The 17,261-nt window shown below is 52.5% G+C and overlaps 8 protein-coding genes across 8 annotated transcripts; 2 read left to right on the forward strand and 6 right to left on the reverse strand.

The window, feature by feature from the left end:
• Positions 1-113: 113 nt before the first annotated feature.
• Positions 114-1,518, reverse strand: BO86DRAFT_366322 (uncharacterized protein; the record flags this gene model as incomplete). The annotated part of the gene is made up of 4 exons (XM_025670095.1): positions 114-562; positions 621-941; positions 1,001-1,137; positions 1,190-1,518. 4 exons carry the CDS (start codon positions 1,516-1,518, stop codon positions 114-116), a joined length of 1,236 nt encoding a protein of 411 aa, XP_025525499.1.
• A 1,483-nt stretch (positions 1,519-3,001) lies between these two features.
• BO86DRAFT_435633 (isocyanide synthase family protein) lies at positions 3,002-5,079 on the forward strand (the record flags this gene model as incomplete). Its single annotated transcript, XM_025675968.1, has 5 exons — positions 3,002-3,016; positions 3,065-3,410; positions 3,472-3,857; positions 3,916-4,553; positions 4,614-5,079. 5 exons carry the CDS (start codon positions 3,002-3,004, stop codon positions 5,077-5,079), a joined length of 1,851 nt encoding a protein of 616 aa, XP_025525500.1.
• Positions 5,080-5,567: 488 nt separating this feature from the next.
• BO86DRAFT_390856 (GNAT family N-acetyltransferase) lies at positions 5,568-6,488 on the reverse strand. The gene has a single exon (XM_025672481.1). The coding sequence runs from the start codon at positions 6,428-6,430 to the stop codon at positions 5,750-5,752; it is 681 nt and encodes a 226-aa protein (XP_025525501.1). The 5' UTR covers positions 6,431-6,488; the 3' UTR covers positions 5,568-5,749.
• Positions 6,489-7,498: 1,010 nt separating this feature from the next.
• BO86DRAFT_317976 (uncharacterized protein) lies at positions 7,499-8,347 on the reverse strand (the record flags this gene model as incomplete). Its single annotated transcript, XM_025668198.1, has 1 exon — positions 7,499-8,347. A coding segment is annotated over one exon (849 nt), but the record flags the coding sequence as incomplete, so codon positions are not given.
• Positions 8,348-10,868: 2,521 nt separating this feature from the next.
• Positions 10,869-12,146, reverse strand: BO86DRAFT_366327 (NAD(P)-binding protein; the record flags this gene model as incomplete). Its single annotated transcript, XM_025670096.1, has 4 exons — positions 11,803-12,146; positions 11,505-11,738; positions 11,350-11,424; positions 10,869-11,289 (listed from the first exon to the last, which is right to left on the reverse strand). Exons 1-4 carry the CDS (start codon positions 12,009-12,011, stop codon positions 10,869-10,871), a joined length of 939 nt encoding a protein of 312 aa, XP_025525503.1. The 5' UTR covers positions 12,012-12,146.
• A 643-nt stretch (positions 12,147-12,789) lies between these two features.
• Positions 12,790-14,147, reverse strand: BO86DRAFT_342916 (uncharacterized protein; the record flags this gene model as incomplete). The annotated part of the gene is made up of 2 exons (XM_025669132.1): positions 13,688-14,147; positions 12,790-13,596 (listed from the first exon to the last, which is right to left on the reverse strand). Coding segments are annotated over exons 1-2 (1,011 nt in total), but the record flags the coding sequence as incomplete, so codon positions are not given.
• Positions 14,148-14,546: 399 nt separating this feature from the next.
• Positions 14,547-15,366, forward strand: BO86DRAFT_411448 (putative oxidoreductase, short-chain dehydrogenase/reductase family; the record flags this gene model as incomplete). The annotated part of the gene is made up of 2 exons (XM_025674585.1): positions 14,547-14,849; positions 14,915-15,366. The coding sequence occupies 2 exons, from the start codon at positions 14,547-14,549 to the stop codon at positions 15,293-15,295; spliced, it is 684 nt and encodes a 227-aa protein (XP_025525505.1). The 3' UTR covers positions 15,296-15,366.
• A 563-nt stretch (positions 15,367-15,929) lies between these two features.
• BO86DRAFT_435648 (uncharacterized protein) lies at positions 15,930-16,766 on the reverse strand (the record flags this gene model as incomplete). The annotated part of the gene is made up of 1 exon (XM_025675969.1): positions 15,930-16,766. The coding sequence occupies exon 1, from the start codon at positions 16,530-16,532 to the stop codon at positions 15,930-15,932; it is 603 nt and encodes a 200-aa protein (XP_025525506.1). The 5' UTR covers positions 16,533-16,766.
• Positions 16,767-17,261: the final 495 nt, after the last annotated feature.

The following is a 17,261-nucleotide window of genomic DNA, read 5'->3' on the forward strand; positions in this document are numbered from 1 at the left end:
TGGGTACATGTATAGCATGTACTGTACTTTATTGTGTGGAAATCCCTGGATTGTAACCTGTGTGACTTGTGACTCCTCGTCGAGGTTATATGGTTGTCCTCCTTCAACAGCCATCAAGCAAATACTTCCTCCAAATATTGCACCCAATCCTTGCCCACATAGCCCACATACAAGTCCGGTCGGACCACCACGACCTCCTCGTGAGCATCATCCGCCCACTCCGCCTGATATTCATACACAAGACTCGTGACTCGTTGCGATGAGGCATGGACATTCCAGAACTCGGCCTTATGCTGCAGCTCGACAGCTTGATGCTCCCACTTTGTTCGAGCATCCTTCCCGAGGAAGAAGACCTTGAACTTGCCATATTGAAAGATCTCATAGAGCCGAGTCTTGGACGGTTCCCACTTAGCGACCTCAGGATTCTCCACCGCAGTCGCGAAGAGCCTGGTCGGCGGAAGACTCGTAACCCAGAGATCGGGACAACGACTGCCAGCGACAAAGTCCGCGTGGGAGGATGTCTTGACGAGGGGAGTGGAAGGGAGATACGACACACCCATTCCTGAATGAGTCGAGTCAGCACGAAGTGATCAGGAGCCGACGGTGCGAATAATACACACCGGTAATATAGGCAGCATTCCTCTCAATAATATCGACATACTCCAGGGCCGTCTTGACGGTCATGCGCACCAGCTTGGCAGCGACATCGATCACCCCGGTGGCAGTGGCGCGTCGCTCCTCATCGTAGCTTGCTAGCAGCGTCGAGCCCCCAAGGCCCTCGACGGCAAATGCAACGCGCCAGATCAGGTTGAAGGCGTCCGCAATGCCCGTGTTCAAGCCCTGCCCGCCGTTGACGGCGTGGACGTGCGCAGCGTCGCCGGCGAGCAGGATGCGACCGTGTCCATCCTTGGAGATGAAGGTGCTGGCAACGCGTTCTTTGACTACACACACCAGGACATCAGAGGAAATGCCCCGAGCACAGGGTTAGGGAAATACAAACTCTCGAAGGTGCTGAACCACTCCGTGCGCTTGAACTCGATCGTGTGGGGCGCCATGTGCTCCCGGATCGAAGCCTCGGCTTTCTCCTGCGTGATCTCCCCATCGAGTAGAATATAAAATCGGCTCATCCCTCGCTCTCTGCATTCGGTCAGACACCCATTCCATCTCCCATCTGCATGAACACGCATACCTCGGAATCCACGATACCCGCGACTGCCCATCTTTCTGGAATGTAATGATCTCCGGACAGACGGGAAAGTCTGTCTCGATGAAGGTGTCCAGCACCGCCCAGACCATCTCCGGCTTGGTGCCGGTGAATGGGATGTTTAGGGCGCGGCGCACAAACGAGCGCGCCCCGTCGGCGGCGATGGCGTATTTGGATACAATCGTCCTGCCCTGATCAGTGGTGACCACCACGCCTGCATCGAACTCAGCAATCGAGGTCGCGCGGGTGTTGTACGCCACCGGGATATCCAGCTGATGGAGGAGAGCTTCTTCGACGCAAGCTTGTCCGATCATCAGGAAATTAGGGCGGTGGGTGTGCTTTAGGGAGGTCCACCAGTGGCTTTGCTGGGAGGTGAACCGGCCGGCTTCGAAGGTGGAACTAGCTATGTAAAGAGAAGGAGTTGTCAGAGCAAGAATCTGTTGAAACTAGGGAGGAAAGGGGGTGTCTCTTACTGTTACATGTTAACCCAAACGGCTCGAGTAAGGGTAACGTTCTCGATACCTCGAGATATTGCTGGGTGCGGGCATTCAAGGCATCGGCTCGGCCCAGGTCAAGTGAGGTTTCTTTGGCGTCTGCACTCGGTGGATTAGTATCATCAGGAGAGCTGTGGCCGTCGATCAACTCGCATGATCGTACCGAGAATATACACAGATAGGCCCAGGGACCGAGCGAGGACAGCCGACAGCAACCCTGTCGGTCCGCCGCCCACGATGACCAAGTCCGTCTGAATTGCCGATAGTGTTTCCTTTGCCATATTTGCGTGAGGTCGTTAAGAGTCTCGTCCCAAGATGGTAAGACGAATAGTGAGGAAGGGGCCCAGCTCCCATTAAATCAGACGAGGATCAGGGGGTACGTAAAAGTGAATAGAGAATCGGACAATTAGCATCCTTTCCAATTCGTGGCGCCATGCTTCTCTGCTCGGAAATGGTACCCTCGTTCCCCTGAGATGCAGAATAGATGACAAGCATTGCGACAAGCTACCTCCCAGTACATGGATCGATTCCGCGCTTGGAAATGCATCTGAGTTGCAGGAGAAAAACATAAATTAGGTATGTCTCAGCCGCAAGGCTAAGAAATGCTAAAAGCAATGGTGCCACCAGCGCGCAGACCATGGCTCAGGAAGAACAAGCACGAACCACCAAAGGCGAATAATAACCGGGAGAATTATGGGTGAAAAGTCTCCGCCGAGAAGTGGGCCATGGGAGGAACCAGAGCGAATGATGAAGTATCGGTCCCTGCATCGGCAGTGCGAATCGGGCATTTGCGTCTGTTTCAGTTCCAGGTTCAGTAATGCAGGTTCCACTTGGGGTTACTTACTTAATAGATGTAGTTATAGTGGATATCAACCATTAGGCTGCCAAGTTCTTCAGCCCAGCCCTAACTACTTGGCTTGGCACGGGTGCGAGACGCATTGTGACCAGTTTTACTATCTTCTTATCGTACCATAACCCTTCTAACTCTGACCAAGTTGGAGATGAGGTTGCATCCACTAATGGAGTGATTGCATGAGCGAGCTCCCCCCCCCCTGATCTAGGTACCAAGGTAGTCAATGAGATTCCGACCAAGTCACATATGTTCCGAATGCGGAATTGAGCCGATAGTGCACCCTCATGCAATACTCGGAACTACTAGCGTTGGGATAGAATCAGGTTCCTTGACAGGCTCATATGACTTTAAATGCCTCGCTGGACCGCGAGCAGGGAGGATTTTAGCAATATAAACCATTCCCAACTGCTCAGCGCTCGACCTTGAATCGCGTCATAGTAATCGACCAAGATGAGCGCAGTCATGGTGCAGCCTCCCATCGCTCAATCGACCCTGCCTTCGGTCGGAGCAGAGCCGATCTTTGATCTGGCTACCCTTCATAAGGCGTGGGAGATTCTGAACACCATCTACCGATATCGCATGCCCGTCCCAGCATCGCTAGTGGATCGGAGCGACGAGGGGACTCTGAAGTTCCTATCCCTGATCTACACTCGCGTGAGAGCAGGCAAATCAGTCTCCTTGATCCTACCAGCTTTCCCGTTCAAGTCACCTAATCGAAAAGAGAAAGTTCTTGGGTCTTTACCAGACAAAGGGGAGGATCTTGCCTTGGCCCATCTCAACGGACTATGCGCGGCGATCGCGGACATTTACGAACCAGGGGCTAGGTTGACCATCGCTTCCGACGGTCTGGTGTACAATGGTAAGTTTAACCGCAACTCTCTATGGACTTGTCGGTCTTGGATAAGACTCATAGGGGGTAGACCTGCTAGGTGTTCCCGACGCGGAGGTCTATACGTATGGCGAGGCGCTGCGGAAAATGGTCCAGTCGCAGGGCTACCGACACCTCCAGTTCATTCGTCTGCGGGACCTCGTCCACTGGAAGATCGACACTCCCCTCGACGTTACCACCTACGAACAGCTGGCAGGCGCCTTTCGTCAGCGGTTGATCGACAATTTCACCCCCTTGGATTACGACTGTGCCGAGAGTATCAAGGCCGACGAAGATGTGTGCACCACCTACCGAGGATATATCAAGTTTCTGGCCAAGGATTTGGAACATACCTTTGTGGAAGCGGGCGAGGTGTCCAAGAAGTCTTACAAACAGAAGCTCGAGGGTATTGCTAAGCAGATGATCGCTCGTGGAAAGGTAAGACACGCCCCTGGACCACCGTGTGCTGGTGATTAATCTGGGACCTGGCATCCAGGCATTTGCAGAGGCGATCAAGAAGAACTACCCGGACCATGTTCGTCTGTCGATTCACCCGTCATGCGGCTCAGCCAAAATCTCCGTTCAGGTCTTGCCTCTGGCTCGTCATTGTGTGACACCCTGGCACTCAACGCCGTGCTTCACCCTCGACGGCCGCGTGGAATATGGCCTACGCGAGTCATTCGACCACAACCCCGATGTTGAGTTGGTTCACAAGGCAGGACAGCCGTGGCTTTACCGCTACAAGTCAGAACTATATTCCTGGCCACAACCCGTGAAAATCGAGCCTCAGTACCCTTGTGGCCTGATCATTCGACCTACGCAACCCGTGTCTTGTGCAGAAGTGGACATGCATAAGCTTCGCGCTCTGGCAGAAGAAAACTCCCCTGTTATTTTACGGGGGTTCCAGGACACACGCGACCGGGAGCTTTTCGTCAAAAAGGCCGAGGAGATGGGTAACCCCGTTGGGTGGAAATTCGGTCTCATCCTCGAGGTGAAGGACCACGGCACAGACACGCAGGGCCTGAACAATGTTTTGTCGTCGGAGTGGATGCCGTTCCACTACGATGGCCTGTTCAAGATTGTCAAGATGAAAAATGCAGATGGGCAGGAAGTTGTTAGGTCCTGTCCTCCGAAGTAAGTAACCGCCTGCAGTCTTAACGAACAGCCATACTAATCCAATGGCCACTGCACCAGATTCCAATTCTTCACGGGAATGACCCCCTCGCCCAAAGACACCGGATTCACCCTCTTCTCCCCCTCCCACCTGGTCTGGCACTATCTACCATCTGAATACTCGGTCGAACACCTGCGCACTCTGTCCTGGACGGTCGAAACTGTCTCCTTCGACCACACCAAGATCACCGATCTCCCTCTCGTGGTGGACCACTTCGCACACCAGCGTCCCTGTCTCCGCTACCACGAGCCGTGGCCGCAGGAGAAGACGGTCTTTGAGCCAACCAAAATTACCATCCAGGGTGTGCCCAACTCGGAGGAACTGTGCCAAACCCTCGATAGCCTGCTGCACGATCGTCGCGTGGCCTACTGGCATTGTTGGGAGAAAGGCGACTGGTTGATCAGCGATAATGTGACGACGATGCATACGCGCAGCTCGTTTACGGGCAAGTCGGACCGGTGTCTGCGGCGGATTCACGTCGACTAGATTAGTGAGGGGCTAGAACTCCTGCGACCTACATTAGGGATGTACTATAGTTTTGTAATTTGATTTTTGCCAAGCGTCGAGCTGAATTCTTTGAGTTGCATGCCAGTATGTGGTACCAATTGTGTGGTGCGCCTCAACGCGTGGGGGGTTAACTAGAGATAAAAAGCAGCTAACGTGGTGACACAGGAAGACTTCGCTAACTTAACGGCTAGGCACAGCCAAGACGCCACGGACGAAGGACGGTGGACTTTTCAGGGTCTGGTGGAGAAGCTAGCAAAAATAGGCTGTTTCGTGCAGCCGAAGTTTCCACAGCAAGATAAGCCAAATGCCTGCCAGCACCGCAGATAGAGAAACGATCCGAGGAGGAAAAATGAAAAGCAAAAAAGGGAGAAAAGACAAGGGGAAAAAAAGAAGAACGAGATGAAGAGACAGGAGTTTACATACAATGGATAATAAGTGAAGTGTATAGCGCCACACTTTATTGTGAAAGGGGTTCGTCTACCAACACCTGCCAAGAAGACCACCGGGGCTAAATCTGATGCTATATTAAATCGATGCTACCCATCAATCTAGTGCCAATGTCACCATATCTAATCCAGAATTTCTGATTCTCCTCAACGGTTACCACTGTCCCCGAGCCGAGATTAGAACGGCTGGACTGGACCCTTGCCTACAATCCGCGCAAAGCCTCCAACCTCGCCCGCTGAAGCCCCTCCTCATCGAAATTGCTCGGGTCCAACCACTTCACAAAGCCCCCCTTTATTGCGGGCCACTCGCCATCCAGAATCGAGAACCAAGCAGTGTCACGGTTCCTCCCCTTGACGATCAGATGCTGCCGAAAGACCCCCTCGGCCGTGAAGCCCAACCGCACCGCCGCCCGCTTCGACGCCGCATTCAGGTCATTGCACTTCCACTCCAGCCGTCGGAAGTGGAACTGCTCAAATGCTGCCCGCGCAAGCAAGTACAACGCCTCCGTCGCGGCCGTCGTGCGCTGCAGCAGGGGGGAGAAGACCACCGACCCGATCTCCACGACGCGGTTGGGCAGGTCGATGCGCATGAAGTTGAGCAGGCCGACGGCTTGGTTGCGGGCTAGGTCGACCACCGCGTAGAAGACGCTGTCGGCATGAGTGATTAGCGTGCGGAGGAACTGGGTGAAGGTGGGCTTGTCCGCAAAGGGCCCGAACGGGAGGTAGTCCCAAAGCGAGGTGTGTTCGGTCAGGCCAATGTGGTGATATAGATCGTCTACATGCTGCTCGGCTAGGGGTTCAACGCGCACGAAACGGCCTCCGAAGGGGGTGTGGGTCGGTCGGATGGCTGGACTGGTGTCAAGGGGAGAAGTGGATTTAGACATTTTGGGATCCAAGCAAGAGAATAAAACACTATGGGAGTTATGTCAAGGAAGAGTAAAATTCTGCAGCTCATTTCATTAGTGAGGTTAGTGAATGTTAGTGAATTTAGGGCCTGGTGAGTCAGAGCTGACGGGCGGCTGATTCAGCAGGGCGGAAGGCTTTCCGCGGTTGGCGACTCAACTTAGCCCTGACTTCTTGCTACACTACTTCTCAGGCTCGAGTTTTCAACAACTTGGTTAAATCTGAGGCATATCAGGTTTTCCTTGTTGCTGTTGCTCACAGATCTATGTGGCATGCTCTGACTAGGCTTCAGGCATCGAAATGGATAACCTATGCTCTTAGCTAGATATCAGTCGAATAAAATACACATGTTAACCATCCAAACTCGTAAGTCTGCTGAAGGTGTAGAATACAGAAAGCGATAGAGAAGAACGAAGTGATTGGCAGCATGTAAGCCGACATGAGCTTCTAACCACAGCCCAGGGGAGGATACCCAGAATCTGGCCTAAGAATCAATGCTCCATCCAACCCCGATACTCCAAGCACCCAAACACTCTGCTCCCACCGTAGCTTCGATGATCAAGCACGCACTTGCTGAAGTTATCTTTGACAATATTCTCGCAGGTGTACTTGGTTCCTTCTTGTCCGGTCGGGGTAATTGGCTTCTGCTTTGGTCCCTTGCAACCCTTCACCCAGGTGATCGTGACGCGGTACTGCCAGTTCGTCAGCGTGGGGCTGCCCGAGGACCATGTGAGTGGTTTGCTGTCGGGTCCCATCTCGGAATCGATGGAAGGGATCTGGGTGCCGCGCCAGCAGAGAGAGGCGACAGTGTCGACAACGTGGGAGTCGAGTGGTTGGTGGAAGTCTTTGTTGGAGAGGCAGGTCTGATCGCTCATCTGAGGTGTTGGCGTGGTTGTTGCCGATTTGGTAGTGGACGAGCTTGTCGTGCTTGTTGCGGCACCCTTTGTCGAAGTCACCAGCGTAGGATGAACAGAAATAAAATGCCCCGGGCACCGATCTCGCCGCTGCATATGCCCCTGTGGCTGCGCAACGGGCTGAAGAACCGCCGCCGGATCCCAGAAGTTGTAGTCCATGACATATTGCCCACACAACCACAGCCGCCACTGACCCACAGCGAGAAGGTGATTACCCGCCTGCAGGAAACTGTTGTACTTGTCGACTTCTATCACGACTTTCCCCACAGAAGAATCATCATTGTTGGACTGCCAGAAGTCCGTCGGCTCGTATCCGCGGATGATCGGGGCTTTGTCTGCGGGCGCTCCACCGGTGGGGAAGTAGAGGAAGCGGTTGAACTGGGCGGCGAGCCACTGGACTCTGCGGGCGTACATATATTCCTGGGGTCGCCATTCAGGCAAGAAGGGAGTGACGATGATAAGTTGGGGGTTGTTGGTGCGATGCAGAGGACCGGGGTTCGCTTCCGTTCCCCATAGATCCTGCAGGGGTTCGATCTGATGGTTGACCTGACCGGCAGGCCCGCTACGCCCAGTACTCAGTGCGGTAAATGTTTGTTCCATGAAAAAATAATCAGCGACATCGGGTTCGGTCGGGGTGCGGAAGATGGGGGACTCGAAGATGTGCGAGAGGTAGACGCCATCTTTCGCGACGATCATCAGCACAGTGCAACCGTGGAGGCCCTTCACGCCGAGAGCCGACTGCAGATCTGGCCAGCGATACCATTTGCCCGTCACGGGCTCGCTTTGGCTAACCCACTGGTTGTTCTGAGTTATTTCGTGGTTGATCTTTGGCAGATACTGGTTTGGGTCCACGGCGGATACATCCTTCAGGGCTCGCTTGACAAGGGTATAGGTTGGCTTGGATGGGTTGGCTCCTGTGCCCGTGGCAGCAGAGACATACCGACGATGAATGGTCCCCACGTTGCCTGTAGGCAGGGCTGCCATGGTGCTTGTTGGGATAGAGGCACATTCCACTGATGAGATGGACACCCATCCCCCCTTCCCGGTTAAGCATGAAGCACCACACTCTACCTGTGCGCACAGGCGTCTCGTCGGGGTGGAGCTCGGCGTGTTGGTGATAGTGGTTGTCGTTGCGGTGACAGAGCACCCCGTGGTGGTGATGGTAGCTGTCCGGGTGCATGTTGCAGTTGAAACTGTCGAGCCACCATTAGTGATAGAGGTCGGTTGGCAGAGAATTGTGACATGGTGTGCCGTTGACTGCGATGTACAGGATGATGACGACGACGAGGACGAGCGGCTGGAGGTTCTTTGGTCATTGCCAGGTCCGTTAGTCACCGAGCTTTCAGGGCCACCAGGGGGCCTTTCAATGTCCAGAGCCTTCACAATGTCTTTGACACCCTTGACGTCCTTCTTCTTGACCTTATCCACAAGGTCATCCAGTTTGTTCTCAAGACAACCGAGCTTATCCAAAATCTGGCCGGTGGTGTCTCTGGCGAGGTTCATAAGACCGTCAAAGAGACCGCGTTTCTTCTGGTTGCACTTCGGGAGCTTCTCGCCCATGTTCTTTGCCAGGTCAGCAATATCATCCTTGATTCTCTTGACGTTATCGATGAGTTGTTTATCTGGCCGGGGCTCAGGGCCCACTTCCCAGAATTTGACAATCGGGACGATATTGTGGAAGCGAACGGCGATGACGGACGCGCTGGAGGTAATCATAGAGCTTGGAGGTAGGCTGATAGACATGGAAGTTGGCTGGGTGAGCGTTACACCAGCAGAGTCTGTGACACTTGTTGCTCTGGTATAGGTAGTACTGATGACCCCTGTCCTATCGCCCGTAATCTTAGCATGCGTGGTCCCGGTGGTCGCTCCCCCACTGGGCTTAGCACTGCCTTGCACGGAACTGGTCTTCCCTGTTACGTCGGTGGTACTACTTGTGAAAGCTGGTTCAACACTAGATGTTCCACGAGGAGGCTGAGGCTCGGTAGGAGAAAGCCAGGTCCCGCTGCTGTGAGTTCCACCAGTCGGCGCTGTTCCATGGTTCGAGGTCGAGGAGCTTCTGACAGGCGGCCATATCCCGATACCTGGCAGAGAAAAGGTAAAAGGGAAAGGAAGCACCGGAGAAGGAGCGGTTGATGAAGAGATCTTCGAGACGACAGGGCCACTGGTGGTAGAAAGAACACCTTGAGTCAAAGTTGAAGGTCTGTCAGCGGGCTTCGAGGCTGTAGACGTTACAGCGACAGGAACAGAAGGAGTCTTGCTATCAGTCTGCGAGACGGTTGTTCCCTTTTTGACAGTGTAGGTATGTGTGACGAACGTGTGATAAGTGACGCAGGAGGTGCTCGTCGCAAGGCTGGTCGCCTCAATAACGGTGGCATCAGAAAGAGAGGAAGGATCACCCACTGCAACGCCAGCAGCGACAGCGAGGCTGAAGACAGACCACAATGTGGAGAGCTTCATGATTTCTGTCAAGTGGAGGCTGACATACGGTATGAAAGGAGGAAGGAGAGATGATGAAGATGAGAGGAGACGATGGAGTGGGGGATGGAGAGAACAAGAGAAGAGTTGTTGAGGCCATTATAACCCTTGAGCACCAACGTTATTCAAGAGAAACTCACCAATGCGAGCTGTAGTTAATATCATGGTGGTATAGGGAGTGAATGATGAAGTTGTTTGTGGGGTCTGATTGGTTGGGAGATTGCGCTGGCAGTTATTTCCTTATATTCAGGATCACTGTAAACTGGGCTCTAAATAACCCAAAATTTGCTCCTCTTCTTGACTCCGTAGCCGTATCCTCAAGATTGAACATTTTGGACGTGGACATATCGATTCGTGGAGGTCAAGCGAGAAAGAGACTCACCGCAGGTCATCGATACAGGCAAAGGACAAGCTCCTTAGGCCTCTGCGCGCAGACAAGGAAGGCGATGATTTTACTTCAAATCACTCGCCAGCAGCCCGCTTGGCTCTACTCTCCTCGACACCATCGAGCAGTACACTGGGTGTTGGTCTGTGGAGGTAGCTACCATGCTCCTATGCACCGACTGCTGAAATTGATATGTTGTGGCTTCGTTTTATGTAAATCCCACCCCTCTAGTTGACCACTTCGCACAGTCTCAACAGGGAGTTGTGTCTGTCTCAGGCAAAGAGAACCACGAATTCAGCCGACAACCGATGGTATGCGATCTGTTAAATGGAAAGGTCGTGGAACCGTTAGGCATAAGCTCGCTCCATGGCAGCAGAAACCATCCGCCAGGACCGACCACCCACTACTTAAAGCCCAAGAAGTGATAACATGCCATAGAGTCACCTTGATAGTCTCTATCAATTCAACTATGAAGATAGTAGCATGCAATTCTTGTATAGCCAATTGGGTAAATAAACACCTCTGTTGCTCTCCCGGTAGTTCTTTCTTGGTCACAATTTGATATGTAGATAACATGCTATGAGGGATGTGTACTATATGAGCTGAATATAAACATGCATCTTGGAATCTCCAAGCCGTCCAAGCCTATTGACAGTTCAAGAACTCAGACTCAAAGATGCTGGTAATCTGTTCCGGCATAGCCCGATACTCTCCGAGCTTTCCTGCGACCACCAGGTCCTCAATGGATTTCTTGTCATAGCCATCCACTTCCCAAATGTCTGACCCGAGGAATTTCAGCTGATCACCATTTCCCCAGTTCTTACGCGTGTACCAGGCAAGCGCTAGAGGGTTGTTGGCCTCGATCATGGCGTCTACTCGGCAGGTGACCTCTCCAAGGGGAACCGTGAACTTCGCTGGGGTTGCTCCAAACCTCTGCGTAAGGGCTTGTGCAATCTCGTCTCCGGTTGGTTTTAGTTCTGACAAGCTGAGGGTGCGATTTTGAAGCTGAGGTATAAGCGTGGTGCTGAAGATGGACGCAAAGGCTGCTGCAACATATTCACGGGTACTAAGCAGCGAGGGTAGCAATTAGCGGCAGCAAGGGATTGGCGTTCCAGCGGAGTTTTACCAGAGATTCAGTGGCTGTGATGCACTGTTTCCCGTGAAAATGATGCGATTGTGCCTACAATCCACCCCCATGGCTCTGGCCACAGATGTCAGCCACCAGTCCCTGTTTTGTCTGACCCATGGCCCAGCCACAGAGTGGACCCAGGGTCTACTTACAGTGTGTCAAGCGCAAACTCCGCGAAGTTGCCGGTCAACACGACTGTTGTCGGCACGCCCAATCTCTCCGCTGCCTCTTCCACTTTGATCTTGGCATTGATGAGCTCAATCCCGAGTCCCTGCCCGCTGTATCTCACGGCGAGATCGGAAGGCACAAACAATTGAACATTGGTCTTTGGGATAGCCCTGATCAGATTGTGCTGGAACTCAATTGCAGAATGGCCGACTAGGGAGCTGTTGCCCATCTATCAGCCTGTGAAGTGTGCAAAATCTGTGTCTGATAGTTAGGGCATCTCACATGAGAATATCGACATCCCGGAGAGCGGCCACCAGAGCCTCCTCATCGGTGATATCAACCTGAACTGCAGTCACATTTGAAGGCAAGCCTTGCGCATTGGACCCCGGGCGATAAAGAACCTTGACGACGGCGGGCGATTGACTCAAGCTCCTAACAATTGCGGATCCCACCCAGCCCCGATGGCCGTACACTGCGATACGATTCGGCATGCTCTTTGTAGTCAAGGAAAGATCTTGTAGTTTGCACTATGAATATTAGGAATAACAGGTTGAACTGAAGGCGATGCTTGCAGGAGACAGGAGTCAGAGATGACACAGAAGAAAGAAGTGAGAGGAAAAGATTCCATATTTCAAGTATCCATCCCATCGTTCTTAAACGTCTGATCGACTCTTTGGCAGGTGGTAGGCATAGTGGATGATTACTACCTACCACTTCTGTTTGTTGCATTTGGACTGTTTGCATTCGGTGTGGAGTCTCCAATTCGGCTAGACCGCCCAATCACCCAATCACTCACACAAGCAAACACAGACAAACACAGACAAACACAGACAAACAACGACAAACTTGGAACGGAATTTGATGGCCCCACCAAGGCTGCAAGGCACATTTTTGTCAGTGGTCGGAATTTAGAGACAAGATCTAACAACGAGTGTGGCTGGGTGTAGGCAAGTGAACAGTCAATATCCTAGGATTAAGGATGGACAGTAATGTGTCATTGCGACTTGACTGATGCCTGGGCAGCAGTCTGGACTCCGTGAACAGTCATGTGACCTTGTCAATCCAATCCCCCGCTTGTCTTTCCAACGCACCTTTCCGCGGAAAACTACCTGTTCGATTGCCCAGACCAACAGAAGCTTGTAATGTAGAACATATCACGTAAAAGCTCAGTATAGTCTAAACTCCATTGCGCTTCTTGTTGAATATACTGAGTGATGGGTAGACTGCACCGAGCTATACGTCCGATGGAGGGCTAGCGATATTCTATTCTAGCCATGTCTCAACTGCCGTCGTTAAGGTGTCCTTGAGCCATTTAGTTTCATAGTGTATGTCATCGAATCCATGCTCCCCATCCTGCACTGTCAGCACCAGTCTCTCATTCACAGCCTGTCCCTGGGTGATCTCCCGCGCCCGAGCGATGAAATTCTCGGATTGCGATACGGGTACCACACTATCCTGTTTTCCATGAATGCATACAATTCCTCCTCGTGGGAATCCAACACCTGGTTGTAGTCGCTGCATTGGCGATAGTAATGCAGCTCGTGGATTGCCCTCTGTGCCCCGCTTATACCATTCACCCAGACGACCATGCTCGATCGCTGAGAGCATAAATGGGAGACTCTCGGGCTCGCTCCACGATGTCATGATCTTTTTACCTCTCTCAGACGCTAGAGCTTCGTTAACGATCGACTCTGGTGTGTGATGTCCGAATGGTGGTGCCACCGCGGGGCTGTTAAAGGAGGAGATGTCTGCCATGGGGTAGCATGCAGTAGCAGCGCGAATTTCATTTGCATGCGAGAGCGCGAAGTTAAGAGTTAGAAGTCCGCCCGCCGACTCTCCTACTACTAAGACGCGGGAGAGGTCGAGTTCGGTTGGGATGCTGTGTGCTGCAAGAAGGTCTTGCACGGCTGAAGAGTTTACCCATTTCCAGAGGTCTTCAATATCTTCAAGGATATCTAGGCCGTTCGCTTGTGGCATGAGTCGGTAATTAGGACTGATGATCACGGCGCCGTGCTCGAGGGCCAGGTCGGACAACCATGGTGCCCAAAAGGCCATGAAGAGGGAATCGGCGATCATCTAGTCCCAGTCAGTATTTTTAACTTTGCTAAACACCAGGTCAGCACAAGGTAGGAAAAAAAATAAAAAATAAAAAAAGGAAACAGCGTACTAGTCCACCACCATGGAAGCGAATGATTGTAGGCCTTCTGCCGGTATGTGGTGCTTGAGGCACGAGGATGTCTGTGCGGATGGCATGGTCGCCGACCGTTTTGTATGCGGCAGAGATGAGATCAAAGCCTTGCAGCTTAGGGTCTGTAGGATTTACCATGACGCCTATCGCAGTATGCGCTATTAGAAAGATGGAATGGGGCATGGCAAAGAGGAGCAGGGTAACTGTGATACTATATAGTTACACCTTAACCACTCAACGTTCGGCCTTCCACCACACGAGGAGCGCCGACCACACTGACCAGTGCTTTCGGCCCTGTCGGTCTCCGCCGTAAACCCGGTGACGCCGACCTCGATCACGGTCTTATCGCTCGGATGTTGGGCAGGGTGTGGGACGCGCGTTTTCCATCGCCAGCACGATATAGATAGACTGGCAACCTGGCGATAAACCACTATTTCGGATTTATGCAGCAGTGCGTGACCTAAGTGGCTAAGTGGCTCAGTGGCTTAGTTATAGGATGGATTTAGCTTCGGAAATTATAAGTTACCGACGATGACGTGATCATCCTGGACCGTCATGATTTTGGCTCTAAAGTATGGTCATATCGTGGTTGGTCGACTCGTTCGTTCAACCACTGAGATCCATTCCCAGGTAGGTATGTACTGTACAGTAAGTAGGTACGAAATTATAAAAGCCCAGAGCCTAGCTGACCTCGAACAAGGACAACAGCAACAGCAACAAAAGCAGAAGCAGAACCAGAACCAGAAATAAAAATTAACCCTGATTCCCGTCAATATCATTCAGTTAACCACTTACTACATCTGTAAAATCGAACCCTAAGAAATAAATCTCCATAGCAATGTCCCGCCTCCAAGGAAAAGTCGCCCTCGTCACCGGCGCATCCCGCGGAATCGGCCGCGCAACAGCCCTAGCCCTTGCAAACAAAGGCGCAAGCGTCGTGATAAACTACATCTCTTCATCCGCCGCAGCAGAAGAAGTCGTCTTGCAGATTGGCGCTGATCGCGCAATCGCAGTGCAAGCAGACATCTCAAGGCGCAAGAAAATATCCTGTCTTACCAAGGCCACTGTTGATCGCTTTGGAAAGATCGATACGCTTATCCTTAATACCGGATTGCTCTGGCAGCAAGGGGATCTTGCTAGTGTCACAGAGACTGCTTTTATACGCTTTTCACGGCAAATGGCAAGGGACCCCTGTTTACCATACAGGAAGCCGCACCGTTTATACCGGATGGCGGACGCGTGATGCTTTTCTCGACTTCCCTGGCTGCGTTTAGCATGGTTACTCCAAATTATCTGTTGTACACAGCCAGCAAAGGAGCCATTGAGCAGATGACGCGCGTATTGGCGAAGGACCTTGGGAAGCGCCAGATCACAGTGAACACGATTGCGCCGGGGCCGATTGGGACAGATGCGTACTTTGTCGGCAAGACGGAGCAGATGGTCCAGATGCAGAATAACATTGCGCCTGCTGGAAGACTGGGTACGCCGGAGGAAGTTGCAAATGTTGTTACCTTTATTGCGAGCGATGAGAGCTCGTGGGTTAACGGGCAGACAGTGAGGATTAATGGGGGGATGACGGTTGGATAGGGCATCGGAATGATCCAGTTCAGGTCTCCGAGCTTGGAGTAAAGCTGTCCAGGCGCGAATAGAGTCAGCAGGTCATCCTTACTGATTAGTGATCAAGGTACTAGGTAGCCAACATCTCCATTTGTTCGAGCGGTTGCCTTGCAAGATCCCTGTCAGCGTGCATAGGCGGCTACGCTACGATCGCGCTCAGACACCCTGCTACTCAGCTCGGTCGCAGTTCTGTCGTGTCCCCAAAGTTCTACAGTTCTCCTTTCGCAGCCCCCCGACGGAGCATATTAGTTTGACTACTGGATGATATCTCCTCATCTTCACGATGAGTTTCGGCTTTGGTGTCGGAGGCTTCCTCGCCACCCTGCAACTCGCCGACAACTTGAAGAAGCCCCAACCCACCGGGTCAGAAGCGGGCCAGAGGTGCTGATAAGTTCGATCATCTACTCTATCGATCTATCGCATACTTCGGACATGTGAGTGGTGTAAGGAAGGAGGTGAGGATCACAGAAAGAAGTCAAGGAGGAGAAGCGTTACACGTGAACAATCTAGTCAGGGTGAATACTACACACTCGCAAAGACATAAGTAATTGCATTCTTCATTCGATACAAAAAGCCCTTCATTTATCAGTCTATCTCATTCCCCTCAACAAGTCACCGTGGTAGCAGGGTAAACGCTTGGCTCCGCGGTCAAGCGCAAGTGACCCTCCCAGGTGCCTCCATGGGTCATCGTGCAGCAGCCGCGGACGGCGCCTGCGGCGTTGAGGGCAGTGGCGCACTTCTCGACAGCGGCTAGGATCGTCTTTTTCTCCGCGGTGGTCTCGCAGTTCGAGCCGGAGGTCGTGGCCTCGTAGGCGTAGCCCTCGACATAGCTTTCTTCGGAGTCGACGCCGTAGGTGATCGTGCACGAGTCGGCGGTGGACTTGGCCTTGATGATCGCGGCAATGTACTCGTAGATATTGACGCCAGCCTCCGCGGCGAGAACAACGGTCGAGACGCCGCCGACCACCGTCGCGTAGGCCACAGCAGTGGCGATCCCCGTGCGCTTGGCGAGTTCCCCGTCCTGCGCGTAAAGACTCACGTAGTCGGCATTGACCGTGTCAAAGGTGACGGTCAGATTGGTACCTGCGCCATCCCACTCGGTGGACTCCGGGATGTAAGTTACGTGAGTCCCGTTGTAGCCCGCAAGGCAACGCCCAGCAAGGCCAAATGCGAGCAGACCAGAAAGGACTTGGCGGGAGAGGACCATTCTCCGGTTCGGTAACGGATAACAGCAGCACAAAGATCAAGGACAAGAGTAAGAAAGATGATATACCCGTCGGCAAGCATGGATGTGACTGCAATATGGCGGAGGAAAGGAGAGTTGTGACTTGAAAGGATTCAATGGTTTGTTTGTGGGGGAATCAAAGCAAAAGAGTTCTTGGTGAACGAATGACCTTTTATATCTGTTCTGCTACCCCTTGAAAGCCACTTAACCTGAGCGAGGCAATTGTTGTGCGACCTTTCGCAGCTATCGTGCTCCACAATCTCGGGCAGAAGGTGGTTATCACTGAAGGGAGCTAAGTCGGGCTTCGAATCTATGCGTTTCTGTCACCGTTGCGGCTTTGCTGTGGGTCCTCGTGGGAAACTATCGATCGACTTGACAATGTCAAGCTTATCTGGGCATCGGTCGGGACTCGGAAGGTGTCCGAGAGAGACTATATGCAGTTAATACAGGAATGGTGTGGAGAACCTCGCCCAGATATGTATCGTATCTCTCTGTATGGTACTCATTATCCAGATCTCGTGCTGGTCGAATCTTCAGTACATCTCTCCCCAACCATTGCCTTTTCTGCCTTTTGTGTAAGGGCTCTCACTGCGAAAGCACGTCTGCTGCTGGATTCAACTTAGAGGTAGTTACCACTTCACGCTATGCACAATAATATCACCTGGTGGCGGGTAAAGATACATCCGCGGCAACCGTGGTGGAGGAAATCTC

This window comes from Aspergillus japonicus, assembly GCF_003184785.1.
Source record: "Aspergillus japonicus CBS 114.51 unplaced genomic scaffold BO86scaffold_43, whole genome shotgun sequence".
NCBI lineage: Eukaryota > Fungi > Ascomycota > Eurotiomycetes > Eurotiales > Aspergillaceae > Aspergillus > Aspergillus japonicus.